Here is a 27,828-nt window from a genome sequence, read left to right on the forward strand (position 1 = left end):
TGGGACACTTAGTCCTTAAAACGAGAGCTTAGGTCTTAGAATTTTTGACTGTAGTCGGAACTGTGTGAAGACGACTCCGGAATGGAGTTCCATCGATTTCATTAGCTCTGTTAGGTGATTTTGGAATTAGAGGCGTGTCCGGATTGTGTTTTGGAGGTTCGTAGCTCATTTAGGCTTGAAATGGCGAAAGTCGAATTTTTAGAGTTTCTAGCCGGTAATGGAATTTTTGATATCGGGGTCATTTTTCAATTCCGAAAGTTGGAGTAGGTCCGTAATGTTGAATATGACTTGTGTGAGAAATTTGGGGTCAATCGGACGTGGTTTGATAGGTTTCGGCAACGGTTGTAGAATTTTGAAGTTTCAAGTTCTTTAAGTTTGAATTGGAGGGTGATTCGTGATTTTAGCGTTGTTTGATGTGATTTGAGGGCTCGACTAAGTTTGTATGGTGTTTTAGGACTTGTTGGTATGTTTGGTCGAGGTCCCGGGGGCCTCGGGTGAGTTTCGGGTGCTTAACGGGAGAAAGTTTGGACTTAGAAGAATTTTGAAGTTGTTGGTTCTGGTGTTTTCGCACCTGCGGCCTCGCAGAAGCGAGGATGGAATCGCAGGTGCACTTTTAGGCCGGGGAGTCAGTGGTCGCATATGCGACGAGTGAGGCGCATCTGCAGAGATGAGAAGGACCCAAGGTTCCGCAGAAGCAGACGATTGAGTGCAGAAGCGCTTCCGCAGGTGCGGACTTAGGCGTGCAGGTGCGAGCTCCGGAGTTTTATGAAAACTCGTAGGTGCAGCGTCCTAGCCGCAGAAGCGGTACCGCAGGTACAGTTCTGGGCTCGCAGAAGCGAGTTCGCTGGGCAGATAAGAGAGAGTTTCGAGGGCTTGAGTCATATCTCCATTTTTGGACTTGGGAGCTCAGAAATTGCCGATTCTTTGAGGGATTTTCAGAGAGAGCTTTGGGGTAATGATTCCTAACTCGTTTTTGGTTATATTTCATTAATCTATAGTTATTTTCTCCATTTAATTTCGGTTTTGGATTGAAAAGTTGGGGAAAATGGGGGGAAAGTTCCCTAAACGAAATTCTCAGTTTTGATTGGGATTTAGACATCGGATTTGGTGATTTTGGTACGAGTGAACTCATGAGTGAACAGGCTTTCGTATTTTATGACTTTTACCCGATTCCGAGAAGTGGGGCGATTTTTGAGTTAGTTTCAGAATTTTCGTTAAAATGTTGATTTCGTTAATTAGATGAGTCTATTATTGTTGTATTTATGATACGTAATTGCTTTTGGCTAGATTTGGGCCATTCGGAGTCGGATATTCGTGGGAAAGGCATTGTGACCGATTAATTGAGCTTGACTCGAAGTAAGTAGCTTGCCTAACTTTGTGTGGGGGAAATCCCCTTAAGATTTGGAACTATTGTGATATATGAACGCCGTGTAAGTGATGTGACGAGTACGTACACGGGCTAATTGTGGTAAAACCCGATTTTCTTACTAAGTAGCAACATGTTTTCCTGTTATTTTTATTATACCATTTTAATGAGTACTAATCTATTTCCATTCTTAATTGAGTTATTCCATTATGTGTAGCTATCATGTTTAGTCTAATACAACATGTCTACGTGTCTTAATTATTTATGTGAATTCTGTGCAGCATGCTTAGTGAATTTCCTGCTTCTTCCCTGACTGGTACTTTGTCTAAATCATAAGAATTTCGTGATGTAGTTGTATTTCTTGCATATTTACTTTGGGACTACGGAACGGAATTTCGGGAGATCCCCATGTACTGCATATTTACTTTGGGATTACGGAACGAAATTTCGGGAGATCCTCATGTACTGCATATTTACTTTGGGACTACGGAATAGTATTCCGGGAGATCCCCATGTACTGCATATTTACTTTGGGACTACGGAACGGTATTTCGGTAGATCCCCCTGTACTGCATATTTACTTTGGGACTACGGAACGGTATTCCGGGAGATCCCCATGTACTGCATATTTACTTTGGGACTACGGAACAGTAATCCGGGAGATCCCCATGTCTTGCATATTTACTTTGGGACTACGGAACGGTATTCCGGGAGATCCCTCTGCACATTTACGTTTGGGACTACGAGACGGTATCTTGGGAGATACCCTGTTGTGTTTCTGTATACTGAGTTGTCACCTTCTATAATTTCATTGTTGTTAAATTTCAGCCTTTATTTTATTACGGTATTACACTCTATATTATTTTATTATATATATTTACCAATACGGCCCTGACCTGACCTCGTCACTACTCGACCGAGGTTAGGCTTGGCACTTACTGGGTACCGATTGTGGTGTACTCATGCTACTCTCTGCATATATTTTTCGTGTGCAGATCCAGGTGCACCTTATCAACCGCACTATCAGTGAGTCGGGACAACTTTGGAGACTTCAAGGTATATTTGCCGCGTCCGCAGACCTCGGAGTCCCCTTCTACTCTTTCTTATGTCCATTATCTTCAGTATTTTCCTTGTTAGATTTTGATGTATAGAGATACAAGATTTTTCCTTCTGTAGTTTGTGATTCACGATGTTTCGGGTTTTGGGATTTGTTGTATATTTTGAATAGTTGGTTAAATTTATATTTTTATTTCATTATTCCGCAAAAATATTAGTCTTGCCTAGTTGTAGAGACTAGGTGCCGTCACGACGGCACACGGAGGGAAAATTGGGTCGTGACAAGTTGGTATCAGAGCTCTAGGTTCATAGGTGTCGTGAGTCACAAACCGGTTTAGTAGAGTCTCGCGGATCGGTACGGAGATGTCAGTACTTATCTTCGGGAGGCTATGGAATTGTTAGGAAAATTTCACTACTTTGATTCCTTGTCGTGCGAAAATTGTTGACTTCAAAGATTCTAAACTTTTGTATTCTATTCTCTCATAGATGGTGAGGACACGTACAAACGGATCTAATGAACAGGCATCCGCGCCCCCTGCTAGAGCCGCGAGAGGCCTGAGCCGGGACAGAGGCCGAGGACGTCCACGTGGTGCAGCCAGAGCACTCGCACGAGCTGATACAGAGGAGCCCCCGGTAGCTCAAGCTGGAGGGCATGCACCTGAGATACATGTCATTGCACCAGCCCTCCAAGAGACTCTAGCACAGTTTCTGAGCATGTTCATCACCTTAGCTCAGGCTGGATTGATTCCACTTGCTTCTTCCACATCTCAGGCCGGGGGAGGAGCACAGACTCCCGTCGCCGCCGGTACTCCAGAGCAGCGGGTTCAGGTCGACCATGTTCCATAGGTTGTACCAATGCAGCCGGTAGCTCCTGCTCAGCCCGAGGTTAGGGCAGTAGCTTCTGAGGTGGAGCATCTCAGTCTTGAGAGGTACAAGAAGTACCACCCACCTACTTTCAGTGGATTGGCTTCACATGATGTTCAGGATTTTCTGGAGGAGTGTCATCGTATTCTCCGTACTATGGGTGTAGCGGAGACGAGCGGTGTTTCTTTTACCACATTCCAGCTTAGAGGAGCAGCCTATCAGTGGTGGCATGCTTATGAGTTGAGTAGTCCGGCTGAGGCAGTTTCACTTACATGGACTCAGTTCTCTGACATATTTTTGAGAGAGTATGTCCCTCAGAGCCTCAGGGACTCATGGCGCGCGGAGTTTGAGAAGCTACGCCAGGGTGCTATGACTGTGTCAGAGTATGCAGTTCGCTTCAGTGATTTGGCCCGACATGCACCGGCCTTAGTTGCCACGGTTCGAGAGGGGGTTCGACGGTTTATTGAGGGTCTCCACCCCAGCATACGGAATAGTATGGCCAGGAAATTGGAGATGGATATTTTTTATCAGCAGGTTGTGAGTATTTCCAGGAGATTTGAGGGCATGTTTGCCCGGGATAGAGAGGAGAGGGAGGCCAAGAGGTCTCGAGAGACTAGTTATTATCCTGGAGCTCGTGCCCTAGCAGCTTGCCATGGTAGGGGTTATGTGAGCCGCCCCGTTCATTCAGCTCTTCCAGCTGCCAGCGGTGTTCCAGCTCCTTCTAGACCCCATGAGCCTTATTATGCACTGCCAGTATCTAGTGTGTCTCCTGCACGGGGTGTTCCTAGAGGCCAGTCCAGCAGACCTGGCCCGAGCCAGTCACAGCATCCACGCTCTCCCAGAGCTTCTTTTGAGTGTGGCGACACTCGCCATGTGGTGAGAGATTGCCCCAGGATTAGGAGGGGTGCACCTCCACATACTTCTCAGCCACAACGTGCTCCACCGGGTCCTCAGGCTATGATTACAGCACCAACTGCCACCCCACCTGCTCAGCCAGCTCGAGGTGGAGGTCGGGGAGGTAAAGGTTGCCCTAGAGGGGGAGGCCAGGCTAGATATTATGCACTTCCTGCTCATACAGAGGCAATTGCTTCTGATTCTGTCATTACAGGTATTGTTCTGGTCTGTCAAAGAGATGCATCGGTATTATTTGACCCGAGCTCTACATATTCTTATGTGTCCTCTTATTTTGCCCTGTATTTGGGTGTATCTCGGGATTCTTTGAGTTCCCTCATTTATGTGTCTACTCCTGTGGGAGATTTTCTTGTTATGGACCGCGTGTATCGGTCGTGTTTGATTGCTCTTAGTGGTTTTGAGACCAGAGCCGATTTATTATTACTCAGCATGGTGGACTTTGATATTATTTTGGGCATGGATTAGTTGTCGCCCCATTATGCTATTCTTGATTGTCACACTAAGATCGTGACGCTGGTTATGCCAGATTTACCGCGATTAGAGTGGAGAGGTACCATAGAGTATACTCCCATCAGAGTTATTTCTTTTCTTAAAGCTCAACGAATGGTTGAGAAGGGGTGTGAAGTGTATCTAGCTTATGTGAGAGATGTCAGTATGGATACCCCTACAGTTGAGTCAATTCCAGTAGTGAGGGACTTTCCAGATGTGTTTCCAGCTGATCTTCCGGGCATGCCGCCCAACAGAGATATTGATTTTGGCATTGATTTGTTCCCGGACACTCAGTCCATCTCTATCCCTCCATATCGTATGGCTCCTCCTGAGTTAAAGGAGTTGAAGGAGCAGTTACAGGAATTGCTTGATAAGGGCTTCATTCGGCCTAGTGTGTCACCTTGGGGTGCTCCTGTCTTATTTGTGAAGAAGAAGCAAAGTCACAGTGAAGAACATGTATCCATTGCCTCGTATTGATGACTTATTTGATTAGTTACAGGGTGCCAGAGTGTTTTTCAAGATTGACTTACGTTCAGGATATCATCAGTTGAAGATTCGAGAGCCAGATATCCCGAAGACGGCTTTCAGGACCAAATATGGTCATTATGAGTTTCTTGTTATGTCTTTTGGGCTGACTAATGCCCCATCATCTTTTATGCACTTGATGTACAGTATATTCCGGCCTTATCTTGACTCATTCGTCATTGTGTTGTATTTACGACCTTTACCCGATTCCGAGAAGTGGACCCCACGAGCGATTTTTGAGTTAATTTTGGAATTTTCATTAAAATATTAATTTCGTTAATTAGATGAGTCTATTATTGTTGTATTTATGATACGTAATTGCTTTTGTCTAGATTTGGTCCATTCGGAGCCGGATATTTGTGGGAAAGGCATTGTGACCGATTAATTGAGCTTGACTCGAAGTAAGTGGCTTGCCTAACTTTGTATGGGGAAATCCCCTTAAGATTAGGAACTATTGTGATATGTGAACGCCGTGTACGTGAGGTGACGAGTAAGTACACGGGCTACTTGTGGTAAAACCCGATTTTCTTACTGAGCAGCAACATGTTTTCCTGTTATTTTGAGTTATACTATTTTAATGAGTACTAATCTATTTCCATTCTTAATTGAGTTATTCCATTATGTGTAGCTATCATGTTTAGTCTAATATAACATGTCTACGTGTCTTAATTGTTTATGTAAATTCTGTGCAACATGCTTAGTGAATTTCCTGCTTCTTCCATGACTGGTACTTAGTCTAAATCGTAAGAATTTCGTGATGTAGTTGTATTTCTATCGTTCGCGCTGCATATTTACTTTGGGACTATGGAACGGTATTCCGGGAGATCCCCATGTACTGCATATTTACTTTGGGACTACGGAACGGTATTTCAGGAGATCCCCATGTACTGTATATTTACTTTGGGACTACGGAACGGTATTTCGGGAGATCCCCCTGTACTGCATATTTACTTTGGGACTACGGAACGGGATTCTGGGAGATCCCCCTGTACTGCATATTTTCTTTGGGACTATGGAAAGGTATTCCGGAAGATCCCCATGTACTGCATATTTATTTTGGAACTACGAAGCGGTATTCCGGGTGATCCCCCTGTACTGTATATTTACTTTGGGACTACGGAACGGTATTTTGGGAGATCCCCATGTCTTATATATTTACTTTGGGACTACAGAACGGTATTCCAGGAGATCCCCCTCCACATTTACGTTTGAGACTACGAAACGGTATCTCGGGAGATCCCCTGTTGTGTTTCTGTGTACTGAGCTGTTACCTTCTATGATTTCATTGTTGTTAAATTTCAGCTTTTACTTTATTGCGGTATTATACTCTATATTATTTTATTATATATATTTACCAGTAGGGCCCTGACCTGGCCTCGTCACTACTCGACCGAGGTTAGGCTTGGCACTTACTGGGTATCGATTGTGGTATATTCATGCTACTCTCTGCACATGTTTTTCGTGTGCAGATCCAGGTGCACCTTATCAGCCGCACTATCAATGAGTCGGGACAGCTTTGGAGACTTCAAGGTATATCTGTCGCGTCCGCAGACCTCGGAGTCCCCTTCTACTCTTTCAAATGTCCATTATCTTCTGTATTTTCCTTGTTAGATTCTGATATGTAGAGACACTAGATTTTTCCTTCTATAATTTATGATTCATGATGTTCCGAATTTTGGGATTTGTTGTGTATTTTGAATAGTTGGTTAAATTTATATTTTTATTTCATTATTCCACAAAAATGTTAGGCTTACCTAGTTGTAGAGACTAGGTGCCGTCACGACGGCACACGGAGGGAAAATTGGCTCGTGACATGTGAATACATGCACATACAGTTGTACTTTCCTGATTTTAGGCATTTTTTTTACTGGTATTCATGAATACAGCAGCGCGAATACATGTGAATACATGCGCGTACAGCTGGACTGCCATGATTTTAGGCATTTTTTGCTGATGTATTCATGAATACATGCGTATACAACTGGACGACTGTCACGACCCAAAATCACGTGATTGGCACCCGGCACACTACTCAACCCGAGCGAACCAAACCATGTGATGCACCCAAATTATATGCATGAAAACCAATTTCACTACGGAAGCTCCTTGAAAATCATATACATTTTCAAGTTAAATGATAAAATATTTTGAAATTGAAAATCACTCATGACGCCTTTCTTGATAATAACAATGAGACTAAGTAAAATAAATATATTTTTATATATGTCGTGTACAACTCCGTTACTATAACCTTTCACAACTATCTATGGAGCCTCTATACCAAAGAATAAAACCAACACTTGGAGTAATTCTAACAAAATAAAATAAGAAAGAACATAATAGCTACCACTAAATAAAAGTGGTGTTTTATAATACCTCGAAAGAGAGTCATCCTAGCCTGGCCGCATGTCATGTATCATACATCATCCTGAAACATGTAAAGTAAGTAGGGCCCTGGAGGGGGGCCCTAAGGGCTGAGTGCACCACAACGGTACTCAGTAAGTGTCATAGACTCTCTCTAACTTAAGTTCTTGGGATAAACTTTATAAAAATAATGCACAAATATTTGATATAAAACGATAAGAAATTTTATCAATTCATGACCCTTGTTATTTTAAATAACAACCAAGTGAAATATAACCCACAATATAAGCTTTTAAAACATTTACATCAATCCAAGATTTGAATAAAATCATACAAAATAATTCCATTTGTTTTAAGTCATCGAAATCATTTTTGGCTCCTTAGGCCTAAACATAAGAAAATCATCCTTACCTTTCACTGGGAGTACTATACCATCACCGACATGAGAATTCAACTAGGTTATGTACCTAGCGACAAGTATCATATACCCTACTTGCTCAGGTCTTCTCATCGTAGTGTCGTACGAATCGACTCAGCCATGCTAATAATAGCACAAAATAGTACCCTCTCGAGGGAGAGCACTCTGTCGTAGTCTATACCACAAAGTGACCATCTACGCCTACACCGGCACGTGTAGTTTCATGACGATGAACATAATATATCTGAAGCCAATCTCGGTGAACACAAGTAACTCCCAAAATATTTGATACTCCACAAATATATTCATAACCAAATAGCTCAAAGTATTTATTTTACCAAATTATGACATTTATAGTCAATCCGAACCATTTGAACATAATTAAAAATAAAAAACCTTTTACATGCTAAAGCCTTTAGCAATTTAACATCAATCTTTAAAAGATACCACAAGTGTTATTCTGCTCATCAATTTTCAAAAAAATACTTTCCATGAAAACTTATCTTTAGAACTCAAATATGTATACTCTTGTCAATATGTAAGTTTTGATAAAAACTTATAACATTTACCTTGAGTGTCATTTTGCCATCAAGATTTAAAATAAAATTTTATAACAGCATGACACTACATATGCAAGATAATATTTTAATACATCGAGATATCCATACTTGTTTATCCCCACAAACACGAAAGCACATTTGCAAACAACTTAAGTATTAACTCGAAATATGATTTTAGAGAAAGTCCCTCAAGAAGAGTAAGTTTTAATCAACTTACCTCGCTTTTGCTTTATTAATATTCACAAGCTTTCAATCCTCCTCCATCATTTCAATGTTGATTAAAATGCTCAACATCAATAAGTCGATATCTACAATTATATATCCTAATTATATTAAAATATGACTTAAGATATTGATCAACATCCATATATGGCTCATAAGTTGGCTACAAGCCTCCAACAACTCAAATCGCCGAATAGTTTTATATGCTAGACCATTCAACTTCATTCTTATGTTTTAATACCCATTCAAAGTCATTAATGATACTACATCAATTGTTCATTGCCACCAAGTTACTATTCATCGTCTTCCATAACCAACACTTGCAAAATATATAATTCGGATGATTACTTAGTTGATCATTTCCATCTTTTGCTAACAAATAATTCCATTGGTTCATTGTATTCATAAATTTCATCGCCAAGATTACCATTCATCTTTTCTCTTAGTTTCTCAAAAGTACTATTCATGCCATGAACTAGAGTTTTATAATCCAATCTTTCAACCATTAAAACTTATAACAAATGCTTCAAATACTTCTAACTACTCATAATAAACGAGTTTGAAGCATTGGAATTACCTCTAGTAGATCAATCTTGAAAAATCACAACTTTGATAATTTTTGTGTTCTTGAGGATTTGATGATGAAATCTAGTATTTGGATGTAAGAATGATGTTAGAACTCATGTATATTGAGTAAGAATCAACCCAAAACATCATTAACAACTTATCTTAGATGATCGGATTTGATTTGAGCTCAAAATTGCCCCTTCACCTCAAGATTCATAACCCCCAATACTCAAAATACTCTCCTCCCCTGACCTTGTATTTATAGGCCCATATTTCTGGGTTTCGGACGCGGCCTCGGATGCTTCGCATCCCCAGTTCACTCCTCTTCAAAGCTTGGATGCGGACCTGGATGTTATGGTAGCACTTCACTGCTAGTCTTTCTTTTGGACGCGGCCCCGGATGCTTCGCATCCGCAGACTCCTCTGCCAGCCTTTGGTAATTTGGTCATAACTTATTGTAGGAATGTCCAAATGACAAGCGGTTTGAAGCGTTAGAAAATGCTCAAACTATTTTTAATACTTATCAAGTTGCATTAAATCATGCTAGACCAAATGTTCCAACTCATTCTTCTTCTCATTCTCAATCATCTAAAAGAATTGCGAGAGTAAGAGCACTTAGTGCTTGGGCGGGGTTTAGGGGTTCTCAAGGTTCTAGTAGTAGTGATTTTTCACAACTAAATGAGCTTGAAGTTTATTTGTCGCAGGGAATTGAGGAAGTGAATCCTGACGGTTCCTTTAATCTTTTGGAATGGTGGAAGGACAAATAAAAACACTTTCCGGTTCTTTCAAGGATGGCCCGAGACATTTTAACTATTCAAGCTTCAACAATGGCATCAGAGAGCGCTTTCAGTCAAGCAAGACTTTAACTCGGGGATTATAGAGCGTCTATGAGGGAGAGTTTGGAAAAATCAATACTTTTCAGAGATTGGATCCGGTCGGAAAGAAGAAATTTTTGACTTGCTGAATCACAACCAAATGAAGATGAAGCTTACGAAGAAATGCTAGCTAAACTTGCGGAGGATGTTGCTTCTCCCGGAAGTGGCGATGACGAAGCTACTTTTCCGCCACCACCAACGAAAATTCCTCCGGACCTTGATAGATTTATGAAGTTTGTAAGAAATACCATGTAACTTGTATGAATAAAAATTAGTATGTATTATGTAACTTATATTTTGGTATATCTTGATTAGTTTCTTTTTCTTCTCAATGGTGGTATTAGCTGCTCATTCCACAGGGGGTGAAGACTAAGAAAGATATTGCCATATTTTTTAATGCTATAATAAAATTACAAGGCATATCTCTTTACAATATTTTTGTCTTTAGACTTAGATATTATTTTTAACATCCTTTTGTCTCTAAAGGGGTCATTCTTTTTGGAATGGACCATAAATGTAATAGGTTCACTTAAATTGGAACTGAGGGAATAGTAAATTCTTTCAGAAAGCTAAACAGTTTATTTTTCAACCCAATTTGAATATATACATCTTATATATAGTATATAAGATAGCTTATATATATATATATATATATATATATATATATATATATATATATATATATATATATATATATATATATACTATATATACATCTAATAGTCCTCGTGTGCACACAAAATAATATAATTAGCGCACATCAACTTTCTTAATAGCGCTTAAGTACTTCAAAATTTTCTGGAGTGCTACAACGACCCTGATTTTAGGCGCTTTTTGCTGCTATATTCATGAATACATAGCGCGAATACATGTGAATACATGCGCGTACAGCTGGGCTACCCTGATTTTTAGGCGCTTTTTGTTGCTGTATTCATGAATACAGCAGCGCGAATACAGCGAATACACTACCGTAAGAACTGAACAGTAGCTATATGAAGTAATTATGTATATGGTAGTTATAGGAAGTTAATAGCCACTAAACAATAGTGGTTTCTGAAAATTTCTCAAAAAAATATATAACGACTTAATGACCAACGTCCTTTTGATATTTTTAAATTCATGTATGTCAATAATGTATGTATATGCCATTTTTTCGCCAAATTCGTGACCTATAACTCTATAACTAACAAAATAACAAGGAAAATTTCCCGATTTACTACCTTTAAAAACTATTTATAGCCTTTACTCTATTTTTATTTCCAAATCTTCAACTCTGCTGCCTTTAAAAATTTTAACCACGAATCCACTGCTCCCCATAAACCAAAGCTCATCAAATCTGACATTTTATCCTTACCTATTCCAAGCCGGATCATTCAATTCAATTATTTTTGAGATTTTAACATTGTAGGTCACTAATAAAAAAATATTTATATCAATATTACTATCTTTCAATTATTTCAATAATAGCATATTTTATAACAAATGTAGCATATTCAAACAAAATATTATCTCTCTTTAATATTACGTAACTGAGAACTCATTTATCTATCTTCCACAAAATTAGGGATTGCATTTATTATCTTGTTCCTCTTCACAAAGCAACAAAAAAAACCCCTTCTATTTCCATTTCTTTTCCTTTTATATTGTATTGTTTTTTCACCTTTTTTTATCCTTTCTGTTTTCTCTTATTTGGAGGAAGGGGAATTAGATCAGGCTGCTTTAGTGATTTGAATCAAAGAGTATCAAGTGATGACATACTTATGGTTAATGTTGTTCTTTATCGTTATATTTTTGTTATAAATAAAGATAAAATTTGCATATTATATTTATGGGTATATTTATCTTAATGGAAAGTATATTTTTGATAAAAATATTTATTACACACACACACATATATATATATGAAGTATATGTATGGTCTAAATTCTTTTGTATCCAAAACATACCATGTATAATTACGGTATAAATATATTTTAGGGTAATTATGTTTTTTTTATTTTGGAATATATATGAAGTAGCCTTCACCATGAATCATGATACCATAATTATATAATTATTATCCCAGGTATAACATTAGAAATTAACTTATATAAAACACATCTAAAAGCAAATTCCATTATTATACTAGCATAATACCATATATATAATTTACAAATGCTGCACATAACACATTCAACAAAATACCGTTATTATACTAGCATTATACAATATATAAAATCTTCATATCATTTTCATAAACACATCAGAAGTGTCTAGACTATTAAACATTCTATATTTGTTATTAAAAAATACACATCATATCAAACTATGCATTAAATATGTTGAATTGTCACCTTTTAACTATTTAAGAAGGAAATAGTCGTTTTTAAGTGTTTTGATTATAGATAGACACTCTATCTGATATAATAGAAAGGGAAGAAAGTTATGGTAGCGAAAAAGTAGGAAAGAGTTGTCCGCGGAATGCAAATATGTAATGTAGCTGCCACATTTGTTATTTAAGTCATACTTCTAGACTTTTGTAAATGCACAATTATATTTTTCCTCTATTTTTCACATGTTGGGACCAGCTGTCTTCAAATAACTTTTTCTTATTAATATATAATTTCGAAACAGGAAAAAAATAAAAAATAGTCTTATTTACAACCGATAATGGGAAAATAGTCACATATTCAAAATTAATCGAAATTTAGCCACATTTTCATGTAAAAATAAAATCTGCTTAATCCGGAAAAATTCCAGCATAATATAATATGTTGGAGTTTTAAATTTTTTACATCTGAAATTTCAGTATATAATGTGTTGGAATTTCATAATATGTTGGAGCTTCAACATAATATATTTAAAATTTATATGCAGGAGCTCCATAATCCAGCATATTATGCTAGAACTTTCCGTGTTTCAGCTAAAACAATGACTATTTTTTAATGATTTTACAAAAGCTGACTTTTTTTTATTACCAATCCAAAAACTAGCTAGCTTTGTAAACTGTCTTTATATGCTTTCATTGGATTAACCTTTTCCACACAAATATTTTAAAGAGTACTGTTTTACATCTTAATTTGAAACACGTTAATGTATAATTTCTAATGTTTGTTCGTAGACCAATATTCTAATTCCTCTCTGGTAGAATAAACGAGGCTGTAACAACTTCCACAAAATCTACTTTCTAAATGTGGATTGACTCATTATGAATTTGTCAGGAAAATACTTTCCAAATGCTAATGCTCTTCCTACTATTTAAACTCCAAAATTTTGTAAAATTCTTTGAACCTTCCTTTAAACTACCACAAATTTTCTTATCCTTTCCTATCTCACCATTATAAATAGCCACGCACATGCAACCTAAAGGTACACACTAAACAAACTTCATTCTTCAAATTTCTGATAACTCGAAAAAAAACACTTCAAACTTTGCCAAAATGGTTCATGAAAAGCAAGTGATAGAGGAAGTATCCGGCTGGCTTAGAGTTTTCGAAGACGGTTCAGTAGACCGGACTTGGACCGGTCCACCCGAAGTCAAATTCATGGCCGAGCCATTCCCACCGCACGACGACTACATCGACGGCGTTGCCGTCAAAGATGTAGTCGCCGACGAAAACTCCGGCAGCCGTCTCCGCATCTACTTACCTGAACGAAAAGACAATTCCGTCAATAAGCTTCCCGTCATTCTTCACTTCCACGGCGGCGGCTTTTGCATCAGCCAAGCTGATTGGTTTATGTACTACACTGTCTACACGCGCCTAGCACGCGTGGCCAACGCAATCATTGTCTCCGTCTTCCTCCCCCTCGCGCCGGAGCACCGCCTCCCCTCCGCTTGCGATGCCGGTTTTTCCGCCCTCCTCTGGCTCCGGGACCTCTCCCTGCAGCAAGGACACGAGCCCTGGCTCAACGATTACGCAGATTTCAACCGAGTATTCCTCATCGGAGACAGCTCCGGCGGTAACATAGTTCACCAAGTCGCCGTCAGAGCCGGCGAGGAAAACTTATCTCCAATGCGACTCGCCGGCGCAATTCCGATCCATCCAGGTTTCGTGCGGTCCTATCGGAGCAAATCGGAGCTAGAACAAGAGCAAACCCCGTTTTTAACATTAGATATGGTAGATAAATTTCTAGGGTTAGCTTTACCTGTAGGGAGCAATAAGGATCATCCAATAACATGTCCAATGGGAGATGCAGCGCCGGCGGTGGAGGAGCTTAACTTGCCGCCTTATTTGTACTGTGTAGCGGAGAAAGATCTGATAAAGGACACTGAAATGGAGTTTTACGAAGCTATGAAAAAGGGGAAAAAGGATGTAGAGCTGTTTATTAACAGTAATGGAGTGGGACATAGCTTTTATCTGAACAAAATTTCTGTTGAAATGGACCCTGTAACTGGTTCTGAAACTGAAAAGCTTTTTGAAGCCGTAGCAGAATTCATCAGCAAGCATTAAAAGGAGAATATTTGCGGTTTTGGTTCAAATAAGCATGGGAATTTAGGATAATATATATTGCATGAATATTAGTTTGTTGCATGTTCAAGATTTTTGATGTACCGTCTATCTGAAGTTGATTGTCACGTTCTAATGGTTTTGTAATTATAATTATAAGGAGTAAAATTCTATTGTTGCGTAGAAATGTTTTTTCTTTGGTAGTAAAAGTTTATTTAATACTTTAAAAAGTGGGCAAACTTATTTTGAGATTCATGGAATAATATCTTTAAATTTCGAACGTCAATAAGTCTACTCGAGGCTTTTTTTTATATGATATTCGTCTATCAACAACAAAAAATTTGATAAGCTATATAGTATTAGGGATGGCAATGATGCGATACGGGTGTGGGGCGGTGTGGGTTTAGACATATACGGGATAATGTGAATTTAGATATATGCGGGTGCATGCGGGTTGAAATAAAAGAAATTTAATTAGAATCAGTCAAAGTATTTGCCGTGTTTTTGAAGATGAGCTTAGTTATAGGAACGACGATGTGAAAGAAGTTTCTTTGAAGAGTCGGGTAATTTCACTAGAAGTTCTCGAGTGCGTTTTGCGTGGTTCAACTATAGAAATAATTGTTAGATATCACCTTTTTTTTTCTTTTTTGCAGCAGTTTGAAAAGGATTTGTTTGCAAGGTGATCCTCATAATTCATGAATTAAACTGGAAATTAAAAGAAAGAAAATGAAGTTGACATTTTTGTAGCAGACTTGCCCCTACCACATTTGTTGGTCGGATGTACTCTTTTTTGCCAAAATTGTTCATGAAAAGTAAGTGATAGACTTGGCGACTACCACATGTTTTGTTGGTGAAAACGTGTTAAAGTACCATACATCCATAACTATAGGGGTGTAGATGGCGGGTTAGATCGGTTTTTATTAAAACCAAACCCATTATATCGGTTTGGATTGGTTTGTTTTGTCGGATTTTTCAGATTTTTTGTTACTTAAATATCATTTCAATCTTACTTTGTCAAATTTTTGATAAGTAAATACTCCCTCTGTTCCAATTTATATGAACTTATTTCTTTTTTGGTCTGTTCCAAAAAGAATGATCCCTTTCTAAATTTGAAAATAATTTTGCTTAAACTTACAATTCTACCCTTAATGAGAAGCGTTTATAACCATACAAATACTCTGGGTCCCTTTTTGAATTGTTTAGGACCATAAATTTCAAAAGTCTTCATTTTTTCTTAAACTCTGTGCCAGTCAAACAGGTTCACATAAATTGGAACGGATGGAGTATATGTTTAGTAAAAATATAAAAAAAATTGACAAATATATGATCTATTAAAATATTCTTATGGGATAATTTTCTTAGTAACACCTAATAGTTATTCTTTTTAGTCGTCTCACAATAATTTTTCGTTGATATACACTTTCAAGGTGAACCAAATTTAGTAATTAAACATAAAAATCAATATGATACCTAAATAATAACAATCACTTAACATTCGAAAAAGATATAAGAATTTAATAAATCTTAACATATGATATGAATATGGAAGAACAAAGAGATTGACGCATTTCAATTATTTAAGATTAATAAATATGGAGCATTTCATATACTATTAAATATTATATCCTGCAAGATAATTCCAAATATTTCTAGACATTTTTTAAAGAAAATTTTATATAAAATCTTTAAAGTATATATAAAAATTATATATTTAATTATATGTCGGTTTGGTTCGGATTTTTTTACTCATTACCAAACCAAATCAAACCAAACCTAGTCGAGTTTTTTAATCGATTTGATTTGACTTTTCGATTTGATGCGATTTTTCGATTCGATTTGTATGCCCCTTACATAACTATATAGTCAAAGTGAGATGAGAACAAGTTGGAACTACCATAAGGAACCCCCAAAAATATTCAGACACTAAAATTATGCTTTCTGTTTGGTCGCTTTTTATATTAGGCAAAAGGTCACATGAGACACAAGTTATTTAACTACCATTAAAAGTGCTTCCAAAAATTTTCATCTGATCACACCTCTAAGTTTCCGTTCTCATTCACTCAAAATACTTACATTTAAAAACAAAGTCAATAGATTGAAAGTTGTATACACTGTCAAAATGAGCAAAATAGCTTAAAGGGGAAACCGTAACAGTAATAAGAATAATCATCAAGTCCACTTAATTAAAATATATTTTGTTTTTCAAATATTAAAGGTGGAAAATATGTACATTATTGATTCTTTTTTCCCGATATTATTAATTCGCTTTCGATTATATTTCAATTTCAATATGAGAGAGTATCCCTCATTTAGACTTCACAAAGGGGAAGAGGAGAGGGGGGACTGGGGAGGGTGAGCTAGGGAGAAACTCGTGATTTTATTTTGAACAAAATGCAACTGAATGTCATAAAATATCTTCGTTGGGCCAAATACTTTTTTAAGGTAAAGAAATGGGTAATCGAACCCTTACCAATAACATAAAAGTTCGGGTATCCAATCAACTAAAGTACTAAGATTCGCCACCTAAATAACTTCGGTTTAAAGGTCAACAATAAATTAAAAACACAAAAAAAAATTATTAATCCTAGAATAATTTCGCAAGTGGTGACAGGAAGAAACCATAATAATCGAACGAATAGTAAAGAATTTTGAGAAAACAGTGTACCCCATGGCCAAAAGTTGAGAAGACTGCACTACGCAAGGCCGTCACAAATACTATGGGACATTACACTAACCTTTTTATTTTTAAGCAACTTATGATCTCCAAGCCACTTGAAACACCAACTAAATTACCAGTAAATGCTGGTTTTTAATTAAACTGGTATACGTACTCACGCGATGCGGATTGTTTCAAAGAAAAAAATGATATAGTAGAAACATGTCTTTATTGTAGACTAAATTTAGCGATCACATTCAAAAAATAAATATATGAATTTCATAGGATTGTATCTATGCGAGGGACCACCAATATTTATGCACAGAAACATGATTAGCAGAGAAGGTTGGATAACTGTAATAAGCCAAAAGCTAAAGTAGATTTCCCAAAATTCACTTCGAGTTCATATACACATCGTTCATAGTTGCAGGGAAAGTAAAATAATGATACAAAATCTCAACCAATAATCAAACATATATTCATAGTAGATATAAAATAACCGAGAGTTTTGTTATAGTCAATTTGGATAAACACCAAATCCAAGAGAACATACGTGCGATAGAAGGCAACAACATTCAATTTTTACTATTAATTACAATATTTCTAAATGAAATTAGCAATTTCTATGTAAATTTGAATAGCTTAGCTGTTACAACATACTGGAGTAATGATACATAAGTACTTAGCTTTAAAAACGATTAGGCCACCTGAAAAAGCAGAAATTTGTCTCAAGTTATTATCAGAAAAAACACAAAGAACAGCTATACATATGTATAATTCACAGTAATTAAGACATCCCCTTTTGTTGTGGTGTACTTTGGATCAGAAGTATATGAGAACATGATTAAGTCAGTCATGTTGGTTGATGATATAAACAACGACTCACATGGATAACTAAGATTTTGAAAATACCCAATCCTTGTTAGCATAATCTATATAACAGTTTTAAGTCTTAGATGAAATGCATGCATTAAAAATATTAATTCTCATCAAGATTTTATGTCACTTACAAACATAACAGTGATGTTGTTGCAATCGAAAACACATTCATCATAAGCTACATGTTCCTTTATAGCTGAGGCAAAGTTTACATACTTAAGGTAACTTTTCTTACCTGTAGAAACAAATGTATGTTTTAGACTATTAGATGAAATAATAAGTAGAACATTTAGTACTCTTAGTAAAACAAAATAATGTGAAATGTTTAAAGATTTTACGAACAATATGTTGCATTTATTGTTGTGAATCCACCCTCAACCACACATACATAGTTGCATAAAAAGATGGCAACACTTATTACAGTCATTCTAACTACTACCGCTGTGAAAGTCCACCAGCACGAACAACTATCTACATCAGAAAAAAAATATCTCGACTGAATTTATACAACAAAGATATTTCTTTGAGCTGCAAAAATTTAAAAACAATACATTTATCAGCCTTTCGGCTTTGATCAAGTGAGGAAGATGGGGTTTTGCTTAACTCGCAAAGCCACGCCTTTTCATCTCTGCCCCCCACCCATCCAACACACCCATCCAACACATCCAAAAAAACACAAGAGTGGAAAGGATCTCTAACCTTCTCATGATCCCAGATGTTCAGTATAAAAGGATCTTGCCTAGTTTAGTTCTAACTCATGATGTTATTTCTTCAATTCTTGGGAAAAGGAGTCAGATTAAATCTATCATTTAATTACATTTCTGCAAAATTAGTGTGTTGTGTATGACTCTCAAGTACCACGAAAGCTATCTACAAACACAAAACAATGATGCAATAAAGTGAATAGGCAACTTCATGGAGAAAAACTTAGACTACATAGTTAGCTCATCAGAAGCAAACCTTAGACATCAAAAGAATGTTCTTTGCATGTTCACCTAGCAGCTTCCGAACTTCCACGAGATCTGAACCCTTACGAACAAAAGATAACGCAATCACGTCAATATGATTCGGAACTCCCCAGTTTAAAATGTCATCCTTGTCTTTATCTGTCAATGTTGGCAGATCCACAATTACTCCCGGGAGATTGGCATTCTTTCTTTCACCAAGAACAACAGTGTTCTCGTAGCGGCATCGTACCAAACCGTTCTCTTTGTCACAAGACAAAACTGTAAAGGTGATTGTGCCATCTGCACAGAGGATCACACTTTGTGGCTTTACATCCTCTACTAACTTTTTGTAGCTCATGCATATCATACTCTCATCACCTTTAATGTTGTAATCAGTTGAGATTGTGATCTCCTGACCCTGTTTAAGTTGAACAGGCTTAGCATCTTTTAAAAACCATGTTCGAATTTCTGGACCCTACAAGATGAAAATGAAGTGTTAGAACTTTCACATAAAAAGGTGAAGGCAAGACAGGGCTAGACAATCATATATCAGTAAATATACTTCTTAATAAGCGTAATTATGACACGTCGGCGAGTCTTACTGCTGCACAAATCAAAGATTTTACAGCTTCTCTACACTCCTCAGGACATGTCCTATAAACAAAAATTACCCAGAATGAACTAACAGGTGGTAAATCATCTTTTATTGAGAAGGGAAAAAAAAGGTAATCGAAATTTGTTATGAAAATTCTATGTACAACCGTTGTATAAAGCAACAATCATTGTAACTAACATGAATATATCAAAATAAGCCATCATTAGAATAAAAAAGTTGACCAAACATTTAATTACCAGTATATTTTATGGGAAGCTCTAGAAGCAAGTTGCAATTTTCTACCTGTGTGAATATAAGCACAACTCATGTGCTATGTGCAAAGTTAATGATAAGACATGCAAAATATGATGGTTAATGCAATGTAACATGAAATTTAAATGATGACCTCCACACAAGTTGCTTTAAGTGAAGCATTTGACAAAATGTATCTCAATGTTCATGTACATACGGATGTTATCATCTTGCTTGATAGACTCTACGTCCTCATAACTCACAATTTCGCCAATGACATCTACAAAGCAAGGAAATATGTGCAAAATTAGTAATCATTATAGACAATATAAATGAAGATCGTAAAAGAATTAAACAGTTAGATGTATATTCCAAAGGCAGCTGGTATCAATTTTTCTGAGTTTTGTTAAAAGGGAAGGTTTCAGATAATGCAAGGAAAGTGTGGGCATGAACTCCATTAGCTATCTATGTAAGTAAGAGATCAAAAGCTAACCCTAGGCCTTCATAAAACCACTGAAATACTATCTGTAAATACTATATAAAGTAGTACCAAGAATATACCGTTGTACTGGAGATCTTCAGAGAAATGATACAGTACTAACCTTTCTTTAGTTCCATACGCCTACAAAGGCCTTCTAGAAATCAGATTATGATTTTCGACAGAGGGTTTAACAATGTCAAGAAATTCAACTTTAATCTAAAACTTAATCTTTGATCTTATGTACTGTAATTACTAATTAGTATTGATTTAGTTCACACTTAGAGTTCATAAGATAGAAAACAAATAAGGCAAAGTAAAATGAAACTGGAAAAAATGAGAGAAATTTAATTACCAAATAGCTCAGTATTGTCAAATTCTTGGGGATTTGACAGCTGCTCATAGGTTCTAAATTTGAAAATACACATGTTGAAATGTGGATCATGTATTTCGTCAACAATAGTCTTATGCGTGAACATCAACTTAAACGTGTGGTCTTTGGTCTTCAGCTTCATATTATTTGGACAAACCACGAAATTCTTCATGATGTACAAACCCATTTCCTTAATTTCTTGTTTGAACATTTGGATAAAAGACCTGCCAATACTTGCGTGAATGCGGTCGCCCTACAAAAAAAACCCAATTAGTTAAAATGACTAAGTTATTCTGTATATGACTGTAATATACTTACGCATATATAAACAATGACAAATTAGTTTCTATTTTTAAATTTTGAAATTTGAAAACAGTTAATTAGGTATTCTATATTTTAAAAACTACTACTACTTTTTTTAAATATAGAATAACGTAGAAACTACTTTTTTTTAAAATATAGAATACCTAATTAACTGTTTTCAAATTTCAAAATTTAAAAATAGAAACTAATTTGTCCTAAAGTTGCTACATGGCATTTTATATGTGGAACACTTGGCAAATTTTTAGGTCTGACTTCTTTCCTTTTAAGTAAATATAGATAGATAGATAAGTGAAATGTATGACTTGAGAAAAGTTCGCGAGGAAAAAACTGAAAGGTCAAAATTGTGGTTGCAATAATAGTTGGTTCAACGATAACTCTCATGGAAAAAGAAGGATGTAAAGGATAGTAGGTTCTGTGGAAACCTTGTCACGGAGATGCACGTAGGGTACTCGAACGTTCATTTTGTGTGAATTTGCTCATTACGATTTCTTTTCCTATCCGTTAATATTTTGCCAAAATGGGGGTGTGCGACTAATTCCCCGGGACACCTGCTACCTCCCACAAGCAACAAGTACTAGGTAATTCTATCAATCAATGCTTGGACAGATGAAAAGAATCACGTAGTGTGTTTGTCTCCGCTAGAATTTTAACCTAAGACCTCAAATTCTCAACTCATTTCATTGACCACTAGGCCACTCCCTTAGGTGCAAGTTGATAGTAGTGTTTCAGCTTCCATATTTTCTGGTTTGCGGTAAAACATTCATAACCTGCAGATTTGTATTAACCATCTATTCGAGAGAATGTTACAATTTGTCATCTCAGTCGCTTATGGCAGAACTACTCACTTTAAGATCAGATTTAAATCTTTTCAGACTTTGAGACAATTTCCCTCTCCAAAAAAATGTCCTTACACTTGCATATTTAGCTTCACTGTTTGAGTATTTTGCTCGAAATTGGCTGGAATGGGAAAGTACAGGAGTTTCAACAAGTTCAAAATAACAAAGTGTACGCAAATCTGATAATGTAGAAAGTGCAGATGGTGGTATGGGAAAGCCAAATAGAACTTAGATGGCCAACTGAAGACATACCTGAAAGTTATTCGACATTAATGAACCAACTGTAAAACAATAATTTTAACTTCCCGCATTAGAAGAAACACTAAAACCAAGTTCCTCAGAGTAATGTCAAAGTTGTACATTCTTCGTCACTGAGAGATGTCCATGGTAGATCTGCACACCCTTGGGAAATTACTCTGGTGTTGCACCTCAATGAAGTTCATCAGTTCAGCAAAAACAGGGGGAAGTTTTTGATACATACTTTGTGTAAAACTTGAGACAATAGATACAAGGGACCTATTTTCTGAAAAGAAATACAAGGAGACCTATCACCTAAGGCCTTTTACTTAAAGCCACTCTAACCAAAATTAGAGTCCCTGTGACAAAATAAAAAGAACTTACGATTTGAACCATAACTGCTTGGTCAAAAGCCAGGAATTTCTCCTGGCATGGGAGCTAACTCATTATTGCTGAACCTCCCCTCATCATAGAAGCAGGCACGAACAATCCTACCACCAAAAAATCGACCTTCAAGTTCGATAAGGGCTTTAGTTGCTTGTTCTGCTCTCTCAAATTGAACGAATATCCGAACGGCTTCCTCATGAGGGAAATTTGCCTCTGTTATCTCAAATATTAAGACACGAGTTACGGTACCAAATTTAGTGCACTCTTCAGCCACCTCACCTTCTAGGTCATCATCAACCTCGCCAGGACCAACCTTCATAAGGAAAAAAAAGGAACAAAAAGAAAACAAAAACAAAGGTCAGAGCAATAAAAAAACATGAGACCCGAGCATCTACCCACCATTCCCTACAGATGGGGCATCAGTTTCATTTATCTCAATTTCTTGTTTGCGTCTATTCTATTAGGCTGATCAAAATTCTCTCCCTCTCTCTCTCTATCCGTTCGCTACATGTACAAGTACTCTTTGGGTGGTAACAGAGCACATCCATCTAGAGGAAGGAAAGTTCAACGTTGAAGATATGAAGCTCGTGGAAAGCATAACCTCATGCGAGCCCACTTTTCATTAAATGGCAAAACTATGATTTTGATCCAAAATATTCCACTAAAAACTAAGAGATCAAAAAAGAAGATAAAATTGTCACTCCTCCATTCAGTTGAGTTTACACTGTAAGAGTGTTACGATCATTCACATTTTGAAAAAGGCAACAAATTGGTCCATATTTTACTTTTTGATTTTTTAATGAAATATGAAACAGTTGTAACTGACTTTATCAAATGAAACAGTTGTAATTGAGAAATTCAGCTTTCTGTAAAAGTATTATATGTTTGAAAAGTTGAAGTGGACACTATTTCGCCACGACCACGAAAGAAAGGTGGACACTGAATTTGAAAGAAGAATGGTATCACATAAGAGAAATGAGTCTTTAGTAACAATAACAAAAAATCCAGTATAATCTCACAAGTGGGGTCTGAAGAGGGTAGTGTGTACGCAGATCTTACCCCTACCTTGAAGGTGTTTCCAATAGACCCTCGGCTCAAGGAAAGATGAAAAGAAAGCAGTAGCACAAGCATTAACAACAACAAGATAATAAGAAAACGAAGCGAAAGGAAGAACACGTAGTAATAGAAATCTAACAATAATACAACACCATACTAACACTAATACTACTAACTACTAGTATGGAAAAGGAACCCTCTCGGGTACCTACTAGCCTTCTACCTTAATTCTCGACCTTCACACTTTCCTATCAAGGGTCATGTCCTCGGCAAGCTGAAGCAACACCATATGCATAATCACCCCTTCCCAGTACTTCTTAGGCCTACCTCTCCTCAAACCCACCAAGGCCAATCTCTCGCACCTCCTTACTAGGGCATCTGCGCTCCTCCTCTTCACATGCCCAAACCATCTAACCCTTGCTTCCCGTATCTTGTCCTCTACCGGAACCACTCTCACCCGAACCTGAATATCTTCATTCCTAATCTTATCAATCCTGGTATTATTTAGTCCGTAGGGAAAAGGAATGCTCCACAAATCACAATATTTGGGCATTCCAAAGCACACTCCTTTGCTTAATTCAAAGGGAAGTTGAAACAAATACACAATCATAACAGGATTGGAGGCCCATTGCGCCAAAACAACTAAAAAATGTGTACACCAAAGGGAAATTTCTTTTTTGATCAGGTAAAAAAAGAAGAAATTGCCCTTTGGTTTACACATTTTTTTAGTTGTTTTGGCACAATGGGCCTCCAATCCTGTTATGATGGTGTATTTGTTTCAACTTCTCTTTGAATTAAGCAAAGGGCAATTTCTCAATAAGATATTTGAATCACATTTGGCATTACACAGCTCCAGTCACAAATATCGTCAGACAACCACAACCAGAAGTACAAAATGTAGCTACCAAGGCAACTTCTGTACAACAGCTGTAACACAAATGCTTACATCTGCTGGCACTATGTAAACTCCAAGATGTGCATGATCCTCACAGAATGTTAGATTTCACTGCTATGTTACAAGATTCGATATTTTTGTATAGAGGCAGTTCACTTCTTTTATTTTTGTATGAGGGACTGCCCACTTTTGGACATTCAATCACCAGCTTGGTGTCAGGATCTTTCTTCCATTAATAAAATATATTGCTTACTGATCAAAAAAGTTATGAAGAATAAATGGATGAAAAAGGGAGTTCTAGGCAGAGGTTAACATTTGACCCAAAGATTTTTGAAAAAATAAGAATGAATTTAGACTTAAGAATAAAAGATATATATCAACATCATTACTTTAAGAAAGAAATATTACACATTATGCAGCCCATAAACAAGATTATCCTACAAACAACTGCACCTCAGTCCCAAATAATTTTGGGGTCGGCTATATGAAACTCCACTAACCATGTTCCCCATTTAAATTCACCTCCCAAAAACAAGATTATCGTATACAAACAGAATACACTCAACGAAATGTAGCGGTCATTAACCCTCTTACAAGGGAAATATTCAATCCCAAAGGAGAGGGGGTAGGGTAACTAATGCACTCTTAGTTCCAACCTCGGACCTTATTGCCACCACCCTCGCCCCACCACATAGCATGCACTGCACCCCACTGCACCTTCCCCTCGTTCCACATGATTCTTTTTACTAAATTTGGTTGTATACCTTTCAGTTTTGTTTAATAGCTTAAAAAAACATATAACCCATTAATCAAACAATTGATAAAATATATCCAATCCATCCAAAATTATTCAGATATAATTCACCTTAATTCTCGCATTGCAACCAAATCCACCAGCTCCAGCATCAGGATCCTTCCTAAAATAATCCTATCTCTACTTCCTACATGTCCACAAACCTAAAGACCCGTATGAGCTAGGCAAGTTTGAGTCAAGCTAACCCCTTGGTCCATTCACTAAAAGTGTGTGTGTGTGTGTGTGTGTGTGTGTGACTTCCCCAATGAGCAGAACAACTTATCGGATTTTGAATCTAGAATGCAGTGGAGAAATACTTAGAATCACATGTTGTACCTTCTTTAATGAAGATATTGGTACTTGCGAACACGAAATGTGACCTTAAGGAAGAAAAGAGGTTCTATCTAGAACAAGCGGAATCCCCTTAGTGTAACGTGAAAGTATTCAGAAGAAAACATAATTCAATTGAATCAAAATGCAAGGAGAAATCATGGTGCATTTGGGCCCAATATGTACTTGAATTGCCAAAACAAGACAAAATTCCACTCATTGAACAAAACTACACAAGAATGATCTGTTAATTCATTTGGATATTGCACTTAGCTGATGCATGAATACATATACCCAAAATAGTCATTATTTGTCATGGCTGACAATTTCCTTAACTCTCATAGCACAGCCTAAGAGAGAAGATTGAATGATGAATGATGTTCTCTTTTGCTTCTTCTCTTTCTTAACCAAAGTCAAGAGTTCCATAGTCTTTTCTTTCACGATAAAGCACAGAAGCCATCAAGGCGTCGGTGGAAATAACTTTGATTCATTAATACACCTGAGCCCCTGAAACTACTTGCACCTAAACTAAACCAAGTCCTTGGAAAGGAATGAAGAGTAACTTAACTTTATGAAAGCAACTATTCTAGCAAGAAACCATCTTACTTCATGCAGCTAAACAATCTCATGCAATAAAAATCCACAATCAAACATAATAAACAAATAATAGTAAGCCTTAACAACCCATACCATATTCTTGAGCAGTACAACCCTTGTTGGAGGCATATTAAAATTCACACTCTTCACCTTCTTTTCAGGTTGCTGTTGTTGTTGTTGTTGCTGCTTTGCTTCACTAGCCACTATAACTCCACCTCTCTTATCCGTCTTTTTAGCCATCAATGGAGTTGTAATACCCTGTTCTAGCTTCCCAAGTCCCTGACCTTCCTTCCAACCCATCTTAGCCATCATCCTTTGTGCAGCTGTCATTTTTCCCTCAGCACCCAATCCCAAACCCCCACTCTCTGATCTCCCTATACTAAACTCATTCCCCGGTGGCGGCGAAGTCGACCGTGGCGGAGGAGCACCACTGACTCCTCCACCACCACTCATTGCCGCCCTACGCCGCCACGCCTCCTCCCCTGAAATGTTCAATTCTCTCTCTTTCTCTCTCTTCTCCTTCTCCTCCCTCTCCCTCTCCATCTCCCTCCTCTCCCTCTCTTCTAACTCCCTCCTCACTTCAGCCTCCATTTGCTTCCTCTTCTTCTCCCTCCGATACTCTTCGTAATCGTTGGGCCGGGCTGGATCGTATTCTTCTAATACGGAGCTTGTAACAGCCACTAGGGCAGGTTGAAACGACGACGTTGCGGAGAGTGTGGGGTTAGGGTTGGTGTTCTCGTCGAGGGGGATGGGCTTAGGAGCTGCTGATAATGAAGGCTGGGGTTTGGGTTTGGGCTGAGGTCGGAGAAGGGTTTGGGGTGGGGCGAAGGTTTTGCGGAGAGCTGGCGGGGCCATCTTAGTGCTGCTAGACCATACATTAGCGCTGGTGCTGTTGCTGGGTTTGTCGTCGTCGCCGGAGGACGACGGCGGTGGAAGATCACCGTACAAGCCGCCGAGCATTGTGATCGGAGATTCTAGATTGACGACGATGAGAGAGTTCGGTGGAAAATAAGGGGTTTAATTGGGTGGAAGTTGGGATTTTGATATACCTAAAGGATCTTCGTGAAAAGTTCATTTGGAACTATGAAATTTGTATAATATAGCGTTTCACTCCTTATCTTTTTGCAATATAACTATGTTTTGGTCCCCAATGTTTCATTGTCATTTTTTTTAAAAACAATATCAAATTAGGATATGGATATTGTAATAGTGAACTACTACATCATTAATAGTAGGAATAGTGTATCTAACTAAGTATTAGATACACTTTTTTCAGCTTATGGATAGGTCAATATGCTATAGGATGGGTGAATTAAGTTTCACAAAAAGGATTTAAGGACCCATGGCCAAGTCCTTAGATATAATTGGTCTTGTTAGGCTTACATGGTTAAATTAGGGAGAAATTCAAAAATTGTCAGATTTACCAGTGGTAATTGAAAAATAGCCACAGTTTCAAAAGTATTCAAAATTTAATCATTTTTCATGTGAAGATAAATCTGAACGAAAACAGTGTTCAAAATCCGGAAAATATTCCAGCAGAATATACTGG

At 37.4% G+C, this 27,828-nt stretch overlaps 3 protein-coding genes across 4 annotated transcripts; 1 reads left to right on the plus strand and 2 right to left on the minus strand.

The window, feature by feature from the left end:
* Nucleotides 1-13,545: 13,545 nt before the first annotated feature.
* LOC107794873 (strigolactones hydrolase CXE15) lies at nt 13,546-14,831 on the plus strand. Its single transcript, XM_016617418.2, has one exon. The coding sequence runs from the start codon at nt 13,637-13,639 to the stop codon at nt 14,645-14,647; it is 1,011 nt and encodes a 336-aa protein (XP_016472904.1). The 5' UTR covers nt 13,546-13,636; the 3' UTR covers nt 14,648-14,831.
* Nucleotides 14,832-18,932: 4,101 nt separating this feature from the next.
* LOC107780694 (uncharacterized) lies at nt 18,933-22,372 on the minus strand. The gene is made up of 3 exons (XM_016601264.2): nt 22,237-22,372; nt 20,807-21,077; nt 18,933-20,253 (listed from the first exon to the last, which is right to left on the minus strand). Exons 1-3 carry the CDS (start codon nt 22,252-22,254, stop codon nt 20,144-20,146), a joined length of 399 nt encoding a protein of 132 aa, XP_016456750.2. The 5' UTR covers nt 22,255-22,372; the 3' UTR covers nt 18,933-20,143.
* On the minus strand, nt 22,269-27,356 carry LOC107780693 (DNA-damage-repair/toleration protein 111-like). Of its 2 annotated transcripts, XM_016601263.2 has the most exons (3): nt 26,373-27,356; nt 22,606-22,921; nt 22,295-22,507 (listed from the first exon to the last, which is right to left on the minus strand). In XM_016601263.2, exons 1-2 carry the CDS (start codon nt 27,237-27,239, stop codon nt 22,628-22,630), a joined length of 1,161 nt encoding a protein of 386 aa, XP_016456749.2. In that variant the 5' UTR covers nt 27,240-27,356; the 3' UTR covers nt 22,295-22,507; nt 22,606-22,627. The 2 variants fall into 2 exon arrangements, with proteins under 2 accessions (XP_016456748.2, XP_016456749.2); XM_016601262.2 differs by having other exon boundaries at nt 22,269-22,921.
* Between the last annotated feature and the right edge of the window lie 472 nt (nt 27,357-27,828).

Source organism: Nicotiana tabacum, chromosome 17 (genome assembly GCF_000715075.1).
Source record: "Nicotiana tabacum cultivar K326 chromosome 17, ASM71507v2, whole genome shotgun sequence".
NCBI classification, from domain to species: domain Eukaryota; kingdom Viridiplantae; phylum Streptophyta; class Magnoliopsida; order Solanales; family Solanaceae; genus Nicotiana; species Nicotiana tabacum.

Bases quoted from the DNA above. Each gene is read 5' to 3' on its own strand.
- LOC107780694 (XM_016601264.2), bottom strand. The intron at 20,254-20,806 runs GTAATTAAATTT...CTTGCTTTGTAG, and splicing joins TGACAATACTGAGCTATTTG to ATGTCATTGGCGAAATTGTG.
- LOC107794873 (XM_016617418.2), top strand. From the start codon at position 13,637: ATGGTTCATGAAAAGCAAGTGATAGAGGAAGTATCCGGCTGGCTTAGA.
- LOC107780693 (XM_016601262.2), bottom strand. From the start codon at position 27,239: ATGCTCGGCGGCTTGTACGGTGATCTTCCACCGCCGTCGTCCTCCGGC. The intron at 22,922-26,372 runs GTATGGGTTGTT...TTCCTTATGAAG, and splicing joins TTGTACTGCTCAAGAATATG to GTTGGTCCTGGCGAGGTTGA.